General features: G+C 39.4%; 1 protein-coding gene across 1 annotated transcript in view; it reads right to left on the reverse strand.

The window, feature by feature from the left end:
• The window catches only part of GPC4 (glypican 4), a 37059-nt gene that overhangs the window by 10522 nt on the left and 2663 nt on the right, over positions 1-23874 (reverse strand). Inside the window, exon 2 of the mRNA XM_011958260.1 lies at positions 11809-12200. Within this exon, the coding sequence (XP_011813650.1) occupies positions 11809-12200 (392 nt within the window). The remainder of the gene's footprint in view (positions 1-11808; positions 12201-23874) is intronic.

Here is a 23874-nt window from a genome sequence, read left to right on the forward strand (position 1 = left end):
GAGAGAGGGAAGGAGGGAAGGAAGGAAACAAATTGGGACACCATATGGCAGTACACATGGGGCTACTACTGGAAGTTTGTGAGGAAGGAAAGGAAGAATGATGGAAACATTACTCAAGTCAGATTGGGCTGGCCATCCTCTCCAGAGAAATGGGACTTCATTTCATCTAGTTTTATAAGGTGAAACTATTTGCAGTGCAGAAGAGCTGATTCCATCCAGTCACTTGTTTTCTTCAATGCTTAGAAAGGACTGGGGCTAGGTATAGCATTCTAGCAGCTAATTAAAAGTTCCTGTCTCCTCATTCTTTCTGCCCCACCCTCCTCTTTTGGAGTCAATATCAGAGGATTAGTGTATTCTTCTGTATAAGTACCCACCAGTTCTGCAAACATAGACTTTTGGAGGCAGATACCACCACAGGGAACAGATGCTGGGATGCAGGGCAGCCCGGCAATGCACTTCACCTGCTCTGGAGTGTTACTTTGGCTATCACTTATCAGCAGTACCCTTAGGAACAGGAACAGGGGATTAGTAGTGTCAGGAGAAAAAATAAACAATCAGGCTCCTACATGATGCATGCACACATCCATTCCCCTCATCCCAAACAAGGCTCTAGCCTAAAAGTGGGGAATACGTGTTAACAATAAAATGGTGATTGTATACACTAAAGTCAACATTCCCTACCAAGAATTAAGATTTTTCCACAGTTTTAACCATTCCCAAATGTTTTCCTAGGCACTAAATTAGTCCTAACTATGTATTAATGTACAGTAAAATTTTGGCTAACCAATATACCCTAGAGGAATGGCCTTTTCTGGATAGCCAGATTTGCTGGACAGCTAAAAGTTCATTCCTTTAAAGCCACAGATTGTTAAGACTTCCCTACATGTCTTCCTCTCCTTGTATAAAGGAGCAAACAGGACTGGAGGGGGGAGGTGGCTTGAGAAGCATAGGATCACAGAAGTCTTAGAGTTGGAAGGGACCATAGGATCACTGAGTGTTGCTCTCACATTTGATAGATAAGGAAACCAAAGCCAAAGCCAAAGAGATCAAGCAACTTGCTGACAGTCACCTCACAACATCAGATTCCAGTACTGTACCTTATCAAGCATTTGTGATGAAAAGATTTCCCAGATGTATCATGTTTCCCTGCCAGATGACAGGAAACTGTAATCTTAGGCACTGGTTATTTTCTACTTTAGTTTTAGTTGGGTTCCACATTGATGAGACTGCAAAATGGCTAGATTTTAAAGAGGTAAAAGTTATGCAAGTGGCTACGAAATGAAAAATCACTGAATAGCGCGTGACATTTGTTGAATATTATGCTTAACAGGAGACAATGCCCTAGTAAGAAGAAATGCAGAAAGCTATGGGGTCAACAAATAGTTACTGAACACCTACTATGTGCCAGCGATTATTCTGGAATGCATTTGAATTTAGGTAGCAAGGCAAGTTAAGAATTTCTATATTAGAATACAAAACCTGTTCTACAAAATACAAAGCAGTTCCAAAGTGGTAAAGGACTTTAGGAAATGAGCAAAAATTTTAGACCCAAGATAGTTATATTCAGAAAACATTTTTTTTTTTTTCAAAGAAGCCCTTTCTCACTCTTTTAAAAAATAACTCTAGGAAATGGTTCATTGTATTCTTAGTTCAATTGCAAGTCAAATCATTTATGCAATAAACCTTGTAGTACCCTCCCCTAAAATAGACTGATGGAGGCTCAAGTTTTAAAAAGAGACCAAACTAAACGACACAGTAGAGTTGTATTAAGGGAAATTATGATGCTGAGTTTGGCAGAGTTCTTCCATTTCATTATTTGGCTAAGTGCTGGCTCATGCTCTGTACATGATTTGTTGTGTAACTACTAAAAATGGTCACAGGGAACTCAGCTGTAACGTCCTACAGAAACACTAAATAATATCAGAACTGAAAAGAGAGATGAGGAAGTTATAAGAAAAATGGAAAGAGAAAGGACACATAAAATAGTAAAGTTAGAAAAAAATCTGTCTTTTGTCTCATAACCACTAGTCAGACCACCATGCACTATTTCACATGAAGGGAATTCAGAATCTGGAAAGCAAATCTGTTTTAGTGGGATGAGGCCCTAATATAAAGGGAAGAGTTTTAAAACAGTCACAAGACCTAAAGAAACAGGTCTCCCCTGCAAAGCCTCATCCCCCTAGAAAAAACAGCAATAATGCTAGCACTGCCCAGGCCTTGGGGCCCCAGCCTTGTCGACCCGCCCAGGCTCAGAATGGTGAGCCCAGAGTGTCAAGGACTCTGGACTACCCTAATGGGTAAACAAAATGGCTGCCTCTCTTTTGGAGTCTTTAGGGGCATCTTAGTAAGAAGCAGAGCCAAAAGTGTGCCACCACCATGGAAGAAAAAGCTACACAGTATTTGGCACATGTTGAGTAGCCCTTATCAGAAATGCTTGGGACAAGAAGTGTTTGGGTTTTTTTTTTTTTTTTAATATTCACATTATACTTATGGTTTGAGCATCCCTAAACCGAACACCCAAAAGCCGAAATGCTCCAATGAGCATTTCTTTAAGCATCAGGTTGGTATTCAAAAAGTTTCAGATTTAGAGCATTTCGGATCTTAAATTTTCACATTTGGCATGTTCAATCCGCAACTTTAAGTTCTCTCGTGGAGCTTCTGGTGAAAGTCAGAGATCTCCTGGATCCAGTGGTGGCACTTACTGTCACATGGTAATATACCAGGCACTGCTGGGGGCTCTTTCATTAGCTCTCAATGGTCTCTCCACACTATTAGACGCAAACCTTTCACCCTTAAGCAAATATAACAGTGGACTAAGTCAGACTTTGTTCTGGGGCTTTATTCATTTTGAATAGAAATTCAAGTTCATTCACATTCTACTCCCTGGTAACCCTCAAAATCAATTACTTCTTTTGAGTCTTCAAAAACTTATTTGCTGAAGTAGATTTATTCCGTAAGACCCAAAACCAAGCAGTAGATCATACCACACAGGGATTAACAAAAAGGTCTTCCTTTAATCTTCAGTTGTGTATTTATTCTCCATGGCATGGCATGGCGTGCCACTTAAATTGTTCAATTTGATTATTACCTTGGGGCACAGCTCTTGACTAACATTTAGTGTGTTTTTTTCTTTTATTTAGCAGGGTTGGTTGAGCCTAGATATTAGTAAGTTCCAGAATCCTGGGGCTGGGTTAAGAGCAGGGGTAGAAGTTATGACTACTTTTTACTAAAGTTACATTTTTCAGACCTCTCTTAGTGATTTAATAGTTACTTCTTAAAATCATATGAAGAAATGGGAAAAGAAAGACTGTACATTCCTCCCTTCCCCCTTCAAATAAAAAGAACGGTTTAATGATCTCTTAAAGAAAATGCTTATTTAGCTTTTATGGTTTCATGGTCATGAGGGTTTTGAGGTCAAGATTCAAGAGAAAATTTTTCTGTTCTATGGCAGAGTTACTACTGATAGATTTTACTGGATTTTATTGGTTTCTATGATACATTTACACAGTATTTAGTATGTACCAGGTTCTTTTCTAAGTACTCTACATGTATTAACTCATTTAAGCCTCAAAATAATCATACAACGTGAGTATTATCTCATTTCACAGATTAGGAAGTGGAGCCCCAAAGAGATTAAGGGACTCACATAAGGTCTTCCAGTAAATGGCCAAACCAGGAATTGAATCTAGGCAATTTGGTTGCAGAGTAGGTGTAGTTGACTTCCATGATAATGTACCTAAATGGCTTCTTTTGAGTAACAGACTATAGGAACCTTGATGGCAGTACATAAGTCTAATCCTTTTGCCAGAGCTCCTAGACCTAGTATAGTATCTCCATGTACAATGTACACTCCACTATGGAGCTGGAAGTTTTCTAGTCACAATTTTCAGTTTTCAACGTTTATTGACGAGATGAATCAATTTTTATGTTGGAGGGTAATTTAGGATCAACTGTTCTCATGGAGCAATATCTCACTAGATACTTGGATGAGATGACATATTGTTTAGTAAAACAATAATGACTTACTGAGCCAGTGCTATGTCTTTAGAACTATTCAAGGTGCCACGGGTGAGAAAAAGGATATGAATATATGTATATTACTCATCAGTCCCTGCTCACAAAGAATTCAAAGGCTCAAGAAAACACTGCCGGATGTGGAGAGAAAAAAATTCACTTGAACAAAACCAACCAAAAATCAATTACATATTTTACCAAAGTTTTAACGTTTTGAAAGAACTGTAGCTAATGTAGCAGAGATGATCAATTCCTACTATAAAATGGGACATAATTTGCATAAAAATAAAAAGATTTTGACATTATTTACGTAAGAATGAGGTTTGATTCATTTACTTTTGTGGGGTGGTATGATAGAAAGGGAATAACATCTGGACTGAGTACTTCCATATTAACTCATATATCAAAATCAATCTGAATTATTGACCCATAATGACAATACATTGATACCAAATTTCCAAGCCTATAAAATCCTTCAAGACTGACCAAGGTCTTTCTTAATGATAAGGTAACTGTAGGCGGTACCTTAAAATTTAAGATTTTAGGAGCCAATCTATGTTTCATGGCAAAAGTCAATGTGTATGTAGGGGGAAGACGCTTCATTTCCTTCTCAACTTATTAAAACTCTTTTAAAAATACTCATTCCTGCCTTCCTCAGGATATATACATTTATCATGACATCTGCATGCCATAATCTGCTATAAAAAGCCTTTTCTGCAAAGACTCTTTTCATATACATTGAGACTTTTTACCCAATAACCTGCATTTTCCAAACACCACATTAAAAACTACTGCAAGCAGCCTGAAAAAAAATGCTGGAACAGAACTCTTCACACAGCCTGAATTTCATTTCAGTAATTCAGAACGAGCCTTAAGCCACATTACACAGTGATGATAGTCAACACACTGTACTGAAGCTAGAAATACATTTCCTTTTAGTTTATTTCACCTCCTAACATACATTCATTGCACTATTTTTGTTTTTTGCACAGCCAATAGTAGCAAGCAAGCAGAAAAGGTCTAGATTTTTTTTTTTTTTTTTTTTTTGAGACACAGTCTCGCTCTGTCACCCAGGCTGGAGTGCAGTGGCGCGATCTCCGCTCACTGCAAGCTCCGCTGCCTCCCGGGTTCACAACATTCTCTGCCTCCCTAGAAGCTGGGACTACAGGCACCCGCCACCATGCCCGGCTAATTTTTTTTTTGTATTTTTAGTAGAGACGGGGTTTCACCATGTTCGCCAGGATAGTCTCGATCTCCTGACCTCGTGATCCGCCCGCTTCGGCCTCCCAAAGTGCTGGGATTACAGGCATGAGCCACTGCACTTGGCAAAGGTCTAGATTTTATCTGTTGCTTGGTAACAAAAGCACCCAATAGGAATAACACAACTATTCCCAAAATTATGGTAAGAGTGATAGGGAACCCACACTTGCCATGTTATGTGATGAGTTTCTTCAACAATTTCCTAACCAGTTTTGAATTCAATGCATATACACAAAGAAAGGAGGATTTACATTTACAATTACAATTCAAACTTCCTAATGATTCCTCTAATAATAAAATCTAAAAAGCATAACAAAACACTCATTCAGGAATATTTCTGGAGATGTTGTAGATAAAACTGAAGCTTCATAAATACTTGAAATGTGTCTTGTCCTTGTTTCAAATGATTAGACTCAGTTAACACTTACAAGTCAACCCCCTTAAAAAGGGCTCTATTTTTGTTTTGTGAGTATGTAAATTCAGTTTATTCAATTTGACACCTACCATCCTCACCCTTTCCATAGCTTGAGTCCCATCTTCCTCTTTGCAATTCTAGATTTTAAGATTGTGAGTGAAAAAGAATATTGAGAGTTGAATGTGTCTACACTTTGCTTCTCAAGAGCTTTTTGTATTGACTATTTTTTAAATTTATATTTATAATGATTTTGAGAAGTGGTAAAATAGTTTGTTTAGTACTCTTGTAGGCTTCTTGGTTTCCCACAGTTAATTCTGAGAAGGATGTCCAGAAGAATGCAACACAGGGAAGGCACAACTGCTTACTTCCCCCACCCTAACCTGGGATGTGGGGAGATAAAAACAAAGGCAAATAGAAATAAAGAGGGAGCAATGAAAATTGTTTTCAAGGCAGGACAGTCATTTAGACATCCCAATGGTGAGGCACTGATTTCTAATTATAGCTTCTGTAGTTTGGGGTGAGGTGTAGACACAGTCCCATTATGTCAGTGTTAATTGAAACCATGAGAATGCAACTCTCTTTGGCATAGGAACTATTAATTTTCATGGTGCATGTAACCACTTGTGCATTTCTGAAAGACCAAAACAGACTTCATCCTTCCAGGCAAAACTGCTGCTACAAGCAGGTGAATAAGAAATGTATCAAGAACCACGACAAATAAAGATGGAGTAAGTAATACAAAGATATGTAGTACAAGGGTATTCTTGAACCATCTGTTACTAATTAAAGGGGCTTTTAGGAAGTTTGAATTGTAAAGCTCAATGGAGTGAGCTGAAATCACTGGAGATTTGAGCCCAGAAAAAACAAAAGCAAGGCAAGTGTACTTCAACTATGAAGTGCCTTTCTCTTGAAGTAACTTAAGCTTGCTGGTGCTAATGGTCTTGCAAAGGTTCAGTGATAACCAAATCATTGCTCAACTTTTAACTGCAACCCTTTTGCTACAGAAGTAAACTGGGCATCCACTCATGAAGAGAAAATGGGAACATCTCTAAGTATGCGAACAAGACCATGATGCTTTTCGTATTTCACTTTAAAGACTTCTTTGCAGGGCGGGCGCAGGCCGGGCGCAGTGGCTTATGCCTGTAATTCTAGCAGTTTGGGAGACTAAGGTGGGAGGATCATTTGAGCCCAGGAATTCGAGACCAGCCTGGGCAACATAACGAGAACCCCATCTCTACAAAAAATAAAAAATTAGCTGGGTGTGGTGGCACGTGCCTGTAGTGCTAGTTATTTCAGAGGCTGAGGCAGGAGGATTGTTTCAGTCCCAGAGGTTGAGGCTGCAGTGAGCTGTGATCATGCCACTGCACTGCAGCCTGGGTGACAGAGCAAGACCCTATGGAAAGAAAGAAAAGAAAGGAAGGAAGGAAGGAAAAAAGAAAAGAAAGAAAAGAAACAAAGAAGAAAGAAAGGAAGAAAGAAAGACCTCTTTGTAGATGAAGTAACTGATGAGGTGGCTCTCTTCAATTAGGGAATACATCCCTTACTTTGAAAGGTCTTTTTTCAGGCCCGAAGCAATTAATATTATTGGGCACCAAAAGAAGAAACGTTCGTTTTTTGGGTTGTTCTAGATCCACCTGCAAACTGCTTCTTGGGCAGGGGTTAGCAGAGGTGGGAACCCATATATATATAAAACATTACTTGGGTATCCAAACTGGTAGAGAATCTTATTTATAAATTAATCAAATGAATTCTTCAACATGTTCATTTTGAAATGTTTTTGATAGCCAGATCCTTTATTGTCTTTCCAATACCACTGTATCTCAAATTTTTTAGCTGGTTGTCATACTCCAAAAATTAATGTAATAAATATTTTTTCAGGTATGCAAGTATGCCTTGCATGCTTGTATACAGATGCATTCCACAGATGGTAGATATTTATAGAATTCTTGTTTCAGCACCTTTAGAAACTGACTTGATGCCTATATGCCTTATTCATTTAGATAATATAATTTAATTAAAGGGTTTGATTTCAAGTCAGTCCTTAAGTTTAGAAGCTCAGTTGTGAAGCAAAAACATTGTCTTTTTTAGGCATTCCCAATTGTGACCATAATACTTAAAGTAGCCACAAAACTTTATTTTCAACTAAACAATTGGCAAGTTATGTTTTACTCTATGTAAATTCAGCCATATTGCTCCTATTCACTGTATTCCCATACAACTACATAATTATCTCTTAGGCTGACATGAGAATACAATGACTATAGAATAGAGATCAAGTCTAAAAACAAAAATCGTTAGGGTTATATTTAGAAAGTAAATTTCTTAAGGCCAGGTGTGGTGGCTCATGCCTATAATTCCAGCACTTTGGGAGGCCGAGGCGGGCGAATCACCTGAGGTCGGGAGTTCAACCGGTCTGACCAACACGGAGAAACCCTGTCTCTACTAAAAATACAAAATTAGTCAGGTATGGGTGCATGCCTGTAATCCCAGCTACGTGGGAGGCTGAGGCAGAAAAATTGCTTGAACCCGGGAGGTAGAGGTTGCAGTGCGTCGAGATTGTGCCATTGCACTCCAGCCTGGGCAACAAGAATGAAACTCTGTCTCAAAAAAAAAAAAAAAAAAAAAAGTAAATTTCTCAAAGAATTTAACAATACTAAGGTAGACAGGGACTCTTTTCCTTTCTATTAAGAAAAATTCATACCAAAAGCAACATCAGAAAGTGATTATCCCTGTAATCCCAGTGCTTTGGGAAGCTGAGGTGGGAGGATCGCTTGAGGCCAGGAGTTCAAGACCAGCCTGAGCAACATAGCGCAACTCTGTCTCTACCAAAAAAAAAAAAATTACCCAGGCATGATGGTGCATGCCTGTGGTCCCAGCTACTCAGGAGGCTGAGGCAGGAGGATTGCTGGAGCCCAGGAGATCGAGGCTGCAGTGAGCTATGATCGTGCCACTGAGCTCCAGCCTGGGTGAAAGAGCAAGATCCTGCCTCTTTTTAAAAAGAAAGGACAAAGAAAAAGTGATTGTGACTATTTCACATTGGGTCACATATCTTTGTTGCAAAAGTAAGGGTGTCTGAATCTTAAATATCAAAGTCAAGCTTCTTGGTTTCCCACGGTTAATTTTGAGAATGATGTCCAGAAGAATGCAACACAGGGAAGGCACAACTGCTTACTTCCCCGTAACCTGGGAGGTAGGGAGACGCAAAACAAAGGCAAGCCTTTTCTAGCCTTCAATCCTCTAACCTGCAATCACTTGTCTCTAAAACTTCTTGGTTTGGCTACCTTCCCTATCCATGTTTGTAGGTTCAGTTCTCTAAAGTATGCTCCAACCTTGCAAAGTGAGGCTAACACCAAGGCAGGCTTGAGTCTGCTGTCTCGCCCTTTTTCTCCAAGAATCAACACTGAAACTCAAAGGAAGGGGAGAGGGTTAACATAAAGAAAGTACTTTTCAAACACTAGCAAAGGGCTCTTGACTCTCTTTCTCTTTGGCACAAGTGCACACGCACATGCACATGCATGCACAGATGTCCAAATCACACAACAGTGTCTTTCTGCCCTTTCAGTAGAGGATGAACATGAAGAATTGTTGAAGGAGAGCAAATGTGCTGGGTGTACCACAATGCAAACAACTTTGATCTGATTCACTGTGCACTGTTTCAGGGACTCTGACAAAAGTATGTCCAAGATTAATAATGGTTGCTGGGGTTGGCAGAAGTTCAAGAATCAGATATTATTCCTTCAATTTATAACAATCATCTCCCCACTTACCCTCAACTCCACCCTCATATGCCCCAATAAATATTTGCAATTTATGATGAAAATATCAAAGAAGGAGTGAACAAAAACATACTAGAAAGAATTGTTTCCTTACAGTTTATGGCCTGGAGATGAGACAGAGAACAAACAACATAATGAATGCAGTCAATCAACTAATCCTTATTATCACCCAATTCTAATATGAAAAATCCCATGAGCACCTGTTTTTCCTAATAAACCATGCTTTAGAATCTTTATCTTCACTCTGGTGAATGTAAGTTTTCTAACTAGAGTGACCCGTGTGTCCTGGCCAGTCCACGACAGTCCTGGTTGCTTATTAACAATTAGTGATACTTGGCCAGCGTGGTGGCTCATGCCTGTAATCCCAGCACTTTGGGAGGCCAAGGCAGTCAGATCACCTGAGGTCAGGAGTTCAAGACCAGCCTGACCAACATGATGAAAACCAATCTCTACTAAAAATACAAAAATTAGCTGAGTGTGGTGGCACATGCCTGTAATCCCAGCTACCAAGGAGGCTGAGGCAGGAGAATCGTCTGAGTCTGGGAGGTGGAGGTTTGCAGTGAGCAGAGATCTCGCCACTGCATTGAAGCCTGGGTAACAGAGCAAGAGTCCAGAAAAAAAAAAAAAAAAAGAAAGAAATTTGTGACACCTGTTGTCATCTGAGCCCGGGAAGTGGAGGTTGCAGTGAGCGGAGATCTCACCACTGCACTCAAGCCTGGGTGACAGAGTGAGACTCTGTGGGAAAAAAAAAAAAGTGACACCTGTTGTCTGTGAATAATTTGCTAATAAGCACCTCTTGATTTAGACAGTAAGTGTTCTGTTTGGACAATAAATTATATGGTCACCCTAACTGTATATAAACTGTGAGAGGCAATCAGGTGTCTATTTTCATGTTTGTAGTGCTGTCCAGTTTTTATGCTGTCCATTCTTCCATTCCTCAAAACAACCAAATGGCCTCGGCAGAATCTGCTGTTGTTGTGCATCCAGGCTTTTTAGCAGTGGCCAACATTTGGCTTTCTCTTTGAGGGCCTAAAGTTGACAGCACTAAGACCAGCCTTGCAAAGATCACTTTGCCCCAGTATATTTATGTTTCTTCCCTGGTATCAACTTAAGGAAAGGTAGAGGTGGTGGAGTCTTCAAGAAGTTTTCAGATTTCATTTGGGGCAGGGGAGTGGCAGTGAAGGAGCAGTGGAACCCTTTTCCCCTTGAAATCTTGCTCAGATCCCCACTGTGTGAAGTCAAAGAAAGCAAAGACTCTCTGGTGGAACTGGGAGGTAAGGGCACAGTTGCACAGTCTCACCCACAGAAGACTTCTTTCTCTGTTGCTTCTGCTCAAGGAATCCCCTAAAGCAAGATCCTGCTCAAGAACAGAGTCTATCGGCCAGGTGTGGTGGCTCTCACTTGTAATCCCAGCACTCTGAGAGGCCAAGACAGGAGGATCACTTGAGGCCAGGAGTTCAAGCCCAGCCTGGCCAACATGGTGAAACCCCATCTCTACTACAAATACAAAAAATTAGCCAGGCGTACTGGCACACAGCTGTAATCCCAGCTACTAGGGAGGCTGTGGCAGTAGAATCGCTTGAGCCCTGGAGGTGGAGGGTGCAGTGAGCTGAGATCCTGTCACTGCACTCTGGCCTGGGCAGCAGAGCAAGACCCTGTCCCCACCTCCAAAAAAAAAAAAAAAGAACAGAGTCTATCTAGTTCAATTTGCTGAATTTCTCAATGAGGAAACAGGTTCATTTCATCAGCTCCTGATCACATATTACAATTTCACTTTCTGTATTGGTAATCCTACAAAGTCATGAGTCAACAGCAGTGTGGTCCACACTGATTGTCATAGAAACCTATCTTCCAAAGAGCTCTGGGTATACCTTCTAAAAAGGAAACATATGCTCACAGAGATTAAATGCTTTTCTAGATTATAACTAGTAGGCTCATAGTTACACAAAACAACCAAATGTGGAGCTGTGTGTGTGTATGTTTGTTTGTGTAGAAAGGAAGTAGAATAAGAGCTAAAAGGGGTATGGCAGTATTAACCCACTTTTAAAATTAAGATTCCTGAGTAAACATATATTCCCCCTTCTAAGAATAGCTACAAAAGAAACCACAATAACAATGATAGGTGAAGATTCTGATCACAGTATTGTTTAGTAACTCTAAAATGTACATGTGTAAGGACAAAGTATGGAACAGAAGAAGTAAGACAGGAAGAAAAGGCTGCTATTGAGCCAACAGAATTCTGGTGATTTATTTTTCTACCTTTCCCAAACGTTCTTTTAACATGAAACAAAACAAAACAAAACAAAAACAAAAACAAAAACAGAGAAGACAAAGAGTGCTTACCACGGAGACCTTGCTCACAACATCTCCGGCAACTGCTAAGCCTTGAGCAAAAGTACGGGCTGCTACAAATGCACGAGTAACCTGGAGCTTCAGTTTGCGAGGGACATCTCCGAAGGGCTTCAGCTGTTCCGTATACTTGCTCACACATTCCAGATACTCATCTGTAAAGTGGTACTGGGAGTTCACCAGGCGGAACATCCGCTCCAGGAGGCGAGCCCAGAAGTCATTTAGCATTTCTTCCAGGTTCACATTTCCCACCACGTAGTAACGCTTCAACTCTACGAAGAGATCTTTAAATAGCTCAGAATTTTGCATGTATAAATGGCCATATGTCTTCACAAACATATCATTCAGGGATTTCTCTGCATTTTCAAGTAGTTCTTTGAAGAATTCTAAAACCAACACCAAAAAAAAAAAAAAAGGAAAAACGAAAGAGGTTTCAGTATTTAAATAACTGCTTTTCCAGTGAATTTGAAAACGGGAAAAAAAAAACCCCACAATTAAATTGGAAAACATGTTTGTATATAGGGTGAATTTCCTTTGGGGAATGTGGCATCTCAGATCCTTTGCCAATGAAAGAAAACCTATGTCACAAAGTCACTTACATAGGTGTCTGAGAGAGGAGAAAAATGAAAATTTAAACTAACAATTTCTCAGGAGTCAGTACAATACACACATTCTCTCATTCTCTCTCTCACTTTCTCTCTCTGTCACAGGTGGATAAAGAAAAACTGGAAAAAAATGGGCACATGAAGTCTAAAACATGAGATTTCCCTCAACTTTTTACTTAAGAATCTAAGCCAAAGTTAACCATGCCTTCTAATTGTAACCTAAGAGCAGGACAGGTGTTTTCAAAAGTTGTTATTTTACTTGGGCCTGAATTTTTTTTCATTTCATTTTTTTTTTTTACTTATCTATATGATCATGCACTATAGCTGCCTGGAAAATGCTTGAGGCCAAAAAACATCATCAAACACCCCTACAAGCAAGCACATAAGTTTTCTGAAAATAAGTTCCTCGGTATTTCTCTGTGACGGTAGTACAAATTGGGAGTACCCAGCTTGATCCTGGGTTTCTAAAGGATTTATACAATAACATCACGAGACTCTTTTCAATGTTCCTTCTGATTGTGTGTGTGTGTGTGTGTGTGAGAGAGAGAGAGAGAGAGAGCATGCATGATGGACTTAATAATAAATATAGTATATTTATGAGACAACATGAAAAACTGAAAAATGTAAATGAGAATACCTGGTTATTTCAGATTTACTTTTTGGCCACCATACAGCCACAGACTAAGTGTTAGAGATTTTAATCTCTTAACTACAAATGGCAAACTAGTTTTCTCCTGAAGCTTTCCTCAGGAACTTCAATGAAAAAACAAGCCAACAGTGTATCTGTAACATTAATCATTCTTAAAGAATCTCTTGCCTGGTATAAAAATAAACACCTCATGATATCAAGTTTATAAGCAGGAAATATAACAAATACCAAAGCAAAATATAAGGACCACATCAAATAAGAAACTGCCTCTGAGTAAATATGGAACAGAAAAGAAAATATGACACCTACTTCAAAGCCAGAACATTGGTGAGCTTATCAAAATGCAATAGTCCTACAAAACCGTTCTCTTCTCACGTTGGGTGGGCAACTCAGAGACTGGCCACTAATTCCAAATAGCTTTTCAAAACCTGGACGGAGGAAACTGAATACTTTCGCAGGGAGATGTATGTGTGTGACTTTCCTGACATGCCAAGAGATTCCATACCTATGTCTCTCAGCCCCTAACTCATCACTTAGTGGTTCCTTGAGGCCTGAGGATGAAGTCCACAGTCCTCCCTGGTTCCAGCTTTTCAAATATTGTAGGTATGATTTGTGTGTGTGTGTGCTTTTTTTCTTTGCTTCTCTCCTTTTCCTTTTATCTAGTTCTTTTCCCTACTATTGCTTGCCTTTTGTTTACTAGGCTTTCTTCAGAGAAACAAAGGAAACAGACTTCCTCTGCATAGTAAACAAACAGACAGGTCAACTCATCCCCATTACAAGTGTGCAGCCTGACATTTTAACCAAAGCTCTCTCCCTGAAAGTGAGAGGGCAGAAACTGCACAAAGAGTTAAGAGAACAATAAAAGAAGCATGCCAATCAGCTATCTGGGATGGCCTTTTATTGTCTCTAAAATCCCCTGAGTGGTTCTCAAAGTGTGGGCCTGGGACCAGCAGGATCAGCATCACCTGGGCACTTGCTATAAATGCAAATTCTCGGCTCCACCCCAGACTTACTGAATCAGAAACCCTGGAGGGCCCCTTTTGCTGTGCATCATTCCATTTCTACTAAGGGCACTCTTAGCACCAGCTAGGCAACTGGCTTGTCCAGGCCAAATGGTTTGGTGGACAGGCCAAAATTTTCAGCTATCTGTGATTCCGATATACCCTAAAGTTGGAGAACAACTGCTCTAGCTGCTGAAACTTCTCCCATTTCACCCATCAGTTGCAAGCACCAACAACTCAGGGGCTGTGTTGAATATGAAGCTGTCAGGGTAAGCATTAATGTTTTACTTAAGAGAAAATGTCTTTCCAATGAATTGTGTTTTTTAATAAATTTGTTGCATTCCTAGGAATGACTTTTTTATTGTCTTGGGGACAAATTTTCTTGTGTGGAACTCTCTCAACTAAGTGTTAACATAGATGATTAAATGTATGCAGTACTTTTCTAGAGTTCAAAGTTGAGAAGGGACCTTAAATGCCATCTGGTCCATGTCCCACACCATGCTTGAATTTTGCTAACATCCTTGCCAAGTGGTGATTGCTCATGGAGGGCATAAAAGGTGCATGTGAGTTGCGTTATTACATGACCAGTGTGTTGCACACATAGCTATCATATATTGGAAAAATAAAGCCTTGCCATCATTGAGAATAATATGCAAGCCTTGTGTCAATCCAGTGCTACTAATATTTCATGACCAAAAAAAGTGGATTCCAACAGCAACCACAGGTCCTTCCTTATATTGAATTTTTATTATATGGCTCATAAAATTGGCACATATCAGCAGAAATTGGACATTCAGAATTATTTGACTTGTGCTTTCAGACTCATTTAGTAAGTAATTCCCAAAACTCACTTGTATTTTTAAGGAATGTCACATGGAGTCATGTTGGTTTTTAGGGGTGGGGTGGGGTGCAGTGTGACATTTCAAGCTTAGTTTTAATTTAAAACTTCTAATAAATGTCAAAGTTTAGCCTTTTGACAAAGTGCTGCAAGTCAAACAAACACTAAATCACTGAACACTTTATGGAAAAAGTAAAACGTTATCTATCTTGGAGTTCCTCATTCAGATCAAGAGCTTGTGGGTGGATGTAGCCATATATAACATAGCTACTTTGGAGTATAAGAGAAAAGGCCTAATGAACAGGAGACCGATTTGAAACTGACATGCCCCTGTCCAACACCCACCATGGACCATACTTTGGTTTCCATGACTCACGTTCTGTCTAGGAAAGTTTCAGAGTGTGTGCGTGTGTGTGTGTGTGTGTGTGTGTGTGTGTATGCTAGCGTGTACTTTAAGAGCCTAGCTTGGTGCTATATACATACTAAATCCTAATTCATTTCATCACTCAGAAAATTTATTTTCTTTCCTTCACATTTTAAAAGACTCTTTAATGTGGCTATATAAGTTGCAAATATAAAGAGCATCTGAGTGAGCATGTGGTTAATAAATGCTTGAGAAATTCTATAAAACTGATATAACGAGTTAAAACGTCACAATTTCTCCAAATGGGTATGCAATTTGACAAGTATGTACTGAGTGGCTCTTATGGGCTCAAATCAAAGCACATGGTGTTTTACCATGCATCTGAACCTTCTTCCTGCCCAATCAGACCATAATGAAAATTTCTGGTAAGACAAATTTCCCCCAACCAATTCACCTTTACCATACACTGCCACTCTCCACATACGGTTTTATGAGAACACCAGAGATTTTTTTTACACGTCTATAAAATTGTTAATCCCACACTACATACAAAAAGTTCCTAAATATTCATATATTTAATCTATGAGAGTCAACCAGACAAAAATCAGGGGATCCAGAAGACCCAGACTCATTTCTTTTTAGAGGGATTCTTACTAGCCCTGTTACATGGGACTATTCTACCTATGCCTTTTGCCTCAAAGGGATCTCATAAGGATGGTAGACATCTTTTAAATTCTAAAATCCATAGCAATTAGGGACAATATCAACCAAAGCATAATAATTTGCTATTAGAAAGAAGGGGAAAAAATCCTTTTGCATCTGTTCCTTTTATTAAACTAGCAGCTCGCATGTTCTTGCATAATTCTTTCACATCCCCAATCCTCCTTTCTATTCCCATGACATTTACCTTTACAATGAGGAATGAAGCATAAATTAGCCATTCAGATCCCGGTCCACAGCCATCAATAGCAACTTCAGTAATCGCTGCAATGTTCATCTCCATTTTTTTTTTTCAATTATTCTCAGAACTCAGAATCAGGGTCAGATCTTAACTGCTGAAGAAGAGCTGTACAGGCCCTAGACACCTAGCAATCATTGCTCATAATCATTATGCCTGAAACTAATTACAATACACTTGGTGACTAAGAGAGAACCAGCCAAGAGCAATGTAACCCAGGATTCCACAACGATCAAAAGCCAAGCAAATTGGAAGTTAGATCTGTGCAGCAATTGCTTATATTCATGTAAAAATGCTGCTCAGGGAATCTGTTTTAAGTAAAGCTACTGGTGTCTGAAAGAAAGTTTGAGAGGTGGTGGTTTGCAAGGATTTGAAATATAGTGTCTGTGATCAGGGTTTATTTCCCCTTCAATTTTCAGTTTGAAGGCTTAAGTATATACATTCTAAAGATAAAGCAGCTGCTACTCCTTGAACTCATGAATGGCCACTCAACACAGGGATGGAAATAAACACTGTAACACGCTATGAATCTAAAGCAGGAGGACACAGTGGGAAAAAACAGGAGATCTCTCACTCGGGGACTCTATGTCCCTGCCTGGGCAAAAGGACTAATCTCTCTGAGCCTCTTTTATCCCATCCATAAAGTGGGGCTATTATCACTCACCTCATATGGATAATGCTTGGCATAAAGTAGATGCTCAACAAATAAACGTTATCACTAATATGTGAGATAATAGTGTTGTCACTCTTAGAGTTTCTTTGTATCTACAATCATTTAAAAAAAAATCTTTAAAGACTGGTTTTTATTTTTCCTAGTGGAGTTAAACATTATCCATCTGAGGGTACATAAATGAAGCCAAAGCTGCTGGAGGTCTTCTAAGAAGACCCAAGGCCTTATAAAATTGGGAACTGTTTATCCTAAGGGAAATGCTTAATGGTTCTACCATCAAAGGTTGTGAAATGTACCGGACATCTATGAAGGTGGGAGTGACTGCTGGGTGAAAAATAGGGAATGGGGAAACCTCACCCTTGAGAAGAGAGTTTACATTATATTAAACAAGAGAATACCACACATACCACATATATATAAAAAATAAGAATTAATCAGCAGGTCAACACCCTCCACCCATGTATTTCATTTGCATACTACCTTCTTTGCCAGAAGTCCACTTGGTATAAGGATTGAGCTAGGGAAGTGTAAGTACTTTCCAGTTCTAAAATATAATCATTCTAAATGCAAGTAGTACCAATTTAACATGGGAAAAATTAGAGTGAAAAGGTGAAAATTTTCCATATAAAAGTTTTCTATGTAAATATCCTGTCTTTTAAAAAAGAGAAGAACATCATGTACTTCTGGAACTTCTATCCCCAGCTACTTGTTTTGCATCAAACAAACATTCAAAATTTTTGAAATAGGCCAAAGAACCTCCAGTTCTGCTACTAAATGCCACATTAGTTACTCCTTTATAAACAATCAACTGGCTATTAATTAATGAACTAGAATGCATTCTAGACTTAACCCATAACCTTAAGAGATTGGGGCCCTTTTTATTTGATGAATTTTTTTGGTGCTATAAATTACCACCTGGTATTTACATTATTAGGAAGCTGCCTTTTACATATAAGGATTGATTTTTCTCTTACTATACATGCTGTATTTCATACCCCTGGTGTGGCATGCAAATATTAAGTTACTAGATCAACAAAAGTGCCGAAAAAAGAAGCCTCCTTGTAAATGCTACAAATCATACCTTTCAAACTTCTAAGAAAATTTAAATAAAGTCTGCGTAAATATTTTTGTTTTTTAAACAGGCATTTTTTCTCGAGCATGGCATAATCTCACTCCTCAAGAGTGCCTGCTAAGGCTGCAGTGAGCTATGATTACACCACTGCACTCCAGCCTGGGCAACAGAGTGAGACCCTAACTCTAAGGAAAAAACAAAACAAAACAATAAAACAGGCTGCTCCTTGGTGGACAGGCCAATCACCAGCTGTAGCTCTTATTAGGAGCTATTAGCATATCACAGAGTACTAGGGGATTCTGCCAAAATAAGATCAGCCTTTCTTCCCAAGGTTGCTTTTATTTGTGAACACATTTTGAATGCTAAGGCTCCAAGGGAATAAATATAATGTTTACTGATGGCCCTCATCTTTGGCTAATATGGCCAGGGACACAGGCTCAGTATTGCAAGGTCCCTTTTGCTGGGCATCATTCCATTTCTACTAAGGGCACTCTCAGTACCAGCTAGGCAATTGGCTTTAGCATGCCCAGAGTTCTGTCCATTCAGAAATGCCCAGAGAAGGTTTCAGGCATGTATAAGTAAGCTAGGGAGCTGGAGGAGCCATTGCAAGTGTTCCATGTTCTCAACTCTATGTGGATCAGTCAGAGAGGTACCATATAGTTTCAAATACACATCTCATAATAGAGTCTATCTGTTAATAATCTAATGTCAAGAGAAAAATCAGGCCAGGCACAGTGGCTCACGCCTGTAATCCAAGCACTTTGAGAGGCCAAGGTGGGCAGATCACTTGAGGTCAGGAGTTCGAAACCAGCCTGACCAACATGGTGAAACTCTGTCTCTACTAAAAATACAAAAATTAGCCAGGTGTGGTGGCATGCGCCTGTAATCCCAGCTACTTGGGAGGCTGGGGCATGAGAATCACTTGAACCTGGGAGACAGAGGTTTAAGGGAGCTGAGATCGAGCCACTGCACTCCAGCCTGGCCAACACAGTGAGACTCTGTCTCAAAAAAAAAAAAAAAATCAGAACATGAAATAGCAAATCATTATGATACCAATTTGTATGTATGTATATGTATTATCTAGGTACACAAAAAGATGAGGTAAATACAAGAGTGATGGTTGGGTGCTGGGGATCAAGGATAATTTTTTTCATTCTTTCTTGATTTTGTTCCCTCAGATATTTCAGTGATATTTTATAATCAGAAAAGTGACATACCTTCATGCTTTCAAAAGTAACTTTATTTCCCTTTATTCCCTTCATTCTATTTAACCACTGGAGGATTTGACGTATTTTTCTAATTTTCCAAATTTCACTGTAATACTTAATAAAAAGAAAAACATTATTTTAAAACTTCACCAAAGCAGTTTCCATATTTTTCATAAAGAAATATGTAATTTTTTTTCCTAAAAAGTATTCCTCATTATAGCAACTTGAAAAATACGGATAGGTATGAAGAAAATACAAATACAATCCCCACTGTTAAAAGACAGTGACAATGGCTTACCAAATTTCCTTCCTACCTTTTCCCTTGAAAATACATGTTGTTACATGGTTGAAATCAAAATGTATTTGCACCGTGTTCTTATGTAACACTATATGGTTTGTATTTTCTATGTATTTGCAACTTCTTCAGAAGCATCATTTTTTTTTTTTTCGAGACAGAGTCTTGCTCTGTCACCCAGGCTGGAGTGCAGTAGTGCGATCTCAACTCCCTGCAACCTCCACCTCTCTGGTTCAAGTGAGTCTTCTGACTCAGCCTCCCAAGTAGCTGGGATTACAGGCGTGCACCACCACGCCTGGCTAATTTTTGTATTTTAGTAGAGCTAGGATTTCACCATGTTGGCCAGGCTGATCTCAAACTCCTGATCTCAAGTGATCCACCCAATTTGGCCTCCCAAACTGCTAGGATGACAGGCGTTAGCCACTGCACCCAGCAGAAGCATCATTTTTAATGACTGCATACAATGACACCACATGGATGGAGAATAATGTAATCACTGTGGGGCATGCAGGCTTATTTCCAATTTCCTACTACTAGAAATAATGCTGTGATGAACATCCTATTAACATTGTACATAAGTGTTTATGCAGATCTTTCTTTCCTTGGGATACACACCCAGAAGTGGAATTACTAAATCAATGAGTATGAACATATTCAAAACTGCTGACACATTGCCAAATCTATCTGCAGAAAGGGTGTGTCCATGTACCATCCTTGCTGTTAGAGTCATATTTATTACAAGAGTTTCCATTGCTCTGCTAATTCTTTCAAGAGAGAGGGTGATGAAGATGGGTGTGGACAATGAACAAGAAAGGGCTGAAGCCTGTCTGGATAGGGAATTCTCTCAGTCAATCGGCTGGAGTCAGTGCTAGATCAACTAACCCCTGTTCTTTGCCTGGACAGACAGACATATAGAAGCAGAGCAGGCAGTGATGAACAACATTCCAAACTCCCAGGCCCAAAGAGTAATGAACCAACAGAGTTGATAAAAGCAGTTCATTTGAAGCTCCTCTATGTATTTACTTCCCTCCAGACAGATCCATTGCTTCTTGCTGATGTCATGCCTTCTGAGGAAGTCAAAGTTAATAGGAGAAGACCCAAAGTTAAAGTACTCTGGGCTCTGTAGAAGCTACACACGCATTTTCAATCCGATGAGACAGCCAGTGCTACAGCCACAATTGGTCACACTTCAGATAACAACTCAAAAGGCAGAAAACCTTTGTCAATAGAGAAATGTGTGCATTTTGTCTGAGCTTTTGATTTGATTACAGTAAGCTTGCAGTGGCTCATTCTGGTCAAGTTTCACAGAGAGATTATAAAAGAATTAGCAAAGGTGGCTGGCTTTTTAGTCTCTTTCATATGGAAGGAAAAGAAAATAGAATCATAAAGGAAAGAGTAGCAGTGCTTTCGAACTAAATTGAAGACCACTGGCATAATCTGGAAGAAACACTGCATTTGCAGGAAGGCCAGAAGGCCTCGTGTCTTTCTCTGTACTTTTGAGGCTACTCAGCCTATGAAATGTTGCCCGCTGTACTGTAGCAGAGGTTTCAGAAAGCAATGATTTTTTTTAATGTCTTAATGAAATGTGAGGTGAGGATTAAAAACCAATCAGTGTTGTATGTTATGCTATGCATATCTGTGACACACTTACTTTGAGGATGTTTTAGACTTTTTCCAATCTAAAACCCTCTCAGGGGATCTTTAGTAAGTAACTGTGGCTATTTAAATGATAATAATCCATCTATATAGGTAGAAAATAGTTAAGGTCAGGGGTCAGGAAAATTACAGAAATTTCAGCTTAGTCAATGGCCATGAAGCTTAGCTGGACATATTTGCCTTTTAAAGTTAGCAGACAGCTCACTTCCACTGAGATATGCCTTTCAAAGGCATATAAATTCTAATGCCTCCCACTCACTGAGCCTCTGCACTGGTTAATGGCTAATATGAACTACAGAAAATTTGCAGTTAGGGATTACAACGCAGATTCTGCTAAGTCTGAAGAGTGCTTCGTGCCCTGCCTCTGTGAAGTGATAGGAAACAAGGGGCCTTAGGGCTTAAGGGAAGGGTAGCTGCTTGGTTTACACTTGGCCCATGCAGATAGATGGGACAGACAATTATTTCTTTTATGTGCGTTTTAAGCTAATTCAGAAAATTTCTACTATTATTCAAGTTAACAAGCTTCAGGCTCATGGGAGGGTTTTTCAAAGACCTGGTGAAAGTAGCTGAGAGTTAAAAAATGATAGAGGGAAAATAGAGGGTACCATACAGCCGGCTAATTAACATCTTGTAAGGCCTTTCACTAAAGCAGCTGGTCTAGTCACATGTTTAAAAGATTCACAGAATTGGTAGAATTGAAAGGGTTTTAGAGAGCATCTAGCTCAACCCCTTCATTTTATGGATGGGAAAACTGAGACTCAATTAATTGCCCCAGGTCACAGTCACAGTGGGTTCACTGCAGAACTAGGATGATAATTCACTGTGCACTGCCTCCCATCCAAAGTTGCTAAATTTGCTCTAAAAATGACAAAGGAGTTTTCCCAACAGACTAGCATCAGACAACATGCATTTCCTTAGTTCTTCAAACATGCAAAATATCTACAGTTTGATACAGGCAGTTATATAGCAATGATATTACTTCATAGTTATAACATCATTTTTACTAGGTAATTCAGAAATACATTTAACGTGGCAGCTGTAATCACCTTAACCTATTTGGGTTTTTAACTATGCTTCTTTTAAAAACTATTTTCTCACAAAATGCCAGGCATTTGGGGATGGGTCTTCATGCTGTAGTCCCAAAACACGGATTATGCCCCACTTCTATTTCTATTCCCTTTGCCAAGCAATTTTCCCTAACTCCCTCCTGAATTAAGTATGTGATTAGCATATTCATGAGATGACTAATTCAGCTAAGTTAATTAGCAGCTCTACTATGAAAAAAATTCCCAGAATTGGCCAAGAGGGGGAGCAGCTAGCTCTGTCACTACCACAATCTGGCTCTATGTCTCCAGCAGATAGCAGATTTCTGGTATTAAACACCCTAAGTTATAAAGTGGGTTTAAAAAATGACAGCATAGAAAAACATAGAGGCCAACCTTTAAACTCAGTTATATGTATTTAAAATATAAGAAATGTGATAATTTTTGAGGGGGAGGAAGTTTTCTCTTGTACTTCACCCAAATCCAAACACACACACACGTTTATATATTAAAAACTGATATAGAGAGTAGTCTCTTGAGATATGCAAACGATAAAAAATTAAAAGTACAGAACAAAAAAGGGCCTTAGAGGTAAGGGACTTGGAGAAGGGACTCATCTCTCAAATCCAATGATTCCAAAAATGCCAGAGCTGGCAACTATAACCCTGACCAGGGTCAACTGAGGAAGAATGATGGAAAATTGGGATAATGGAATTATTTCCAGTAACAGAAGGCTAACTCTCTACAAGCCCCCAAACTTTATTTTTGTTGAAAAGTTTTTTCTTTTTCAATAATTACTTTAAAAGTAATTATTTCTACCTTAGAAAGAAGTAGTATCTCATAGACATAGACAGGTTTTGATGGTAGACAAAGTTGTCTGGGGTCAAGGTCACCACTTTGAATTTACACTATAAGCTTGTAGATGACAAAAGGTACTCCCTTGAAGTTGCCTGACCCAGAATATTTCCATGTGTCCTTTTACTATTTCCTTACTATATGTCCCCAGCTGTCTCTGTGCAACTTCACTGCTCCATCTTGGTTCCCTACCACCATCTTTTTAGTCTGCCCAACTTTCTCTCTTCAATTCATACCAAAGACCCAGGGTTTAGCTATTATAATAGTTTGGATAATTCTTTGACCAAAGCATCTACCCTTGAATTTCTGAAAATCAAGACATATCCTATAGGCAGCCTGTTAATCAATGCCCTTGGATTAGCAGGCCTTGAGAATTACTGGCAAGTCCTAATTGACAGTCTTAAAAATTAGTCAGTCATCAGCAGGCATGGTGGCTCACGCCTGTAATCCCAGCGCTTTGGGAGGCCGAGGCGGGAGGATCACCTGAGGTCAGGAGTTCAAGACTAGCCTGGCCAACATGGTGAAACCACGTCTCTACTAAAAATACAAAAATTAGCTGGGCGTGGTGGTGTGTGCCTGTAATCCCAGCTACTTGGGAGGCTGAGACAGGAGAATCACTTGAACCCAGGAGGCAGAGGTTGCAGTGAGCCAAGATTGTGCCACTGCACTCCAGCCTGGGCAACAGAGCAAGGCTCCATCTCAAAACAAACAAACAAAAAAATTAGTCAATCAATGCAGCACCCACAAGGGGACTATGATTTGCTGGGTACCAGTCAACTAAGATTTTTATAAAATTATCTCATTGTTTCTGTAACCTAACATGGAGAAAATGTGCAAAGTATTCTG

The sequence above is a fragment of the Colobus angolensis genome, unplaced genomic scaffold (genome assembly GCF_000951035.1).
Source record: "Colobus angolensis palliatus isolate OR3802 unplaced genomic scaffold, Cang.pa_1.0 Scaffold463, whole genome shotgun sequence".
NCBI classification, from domain to species: domain Eukaryota; kingdom Metazoa; phylum Chordata; class Mammalia; order Primates; family Cercopithecidae; genus Colobus; species Colobus angolensis.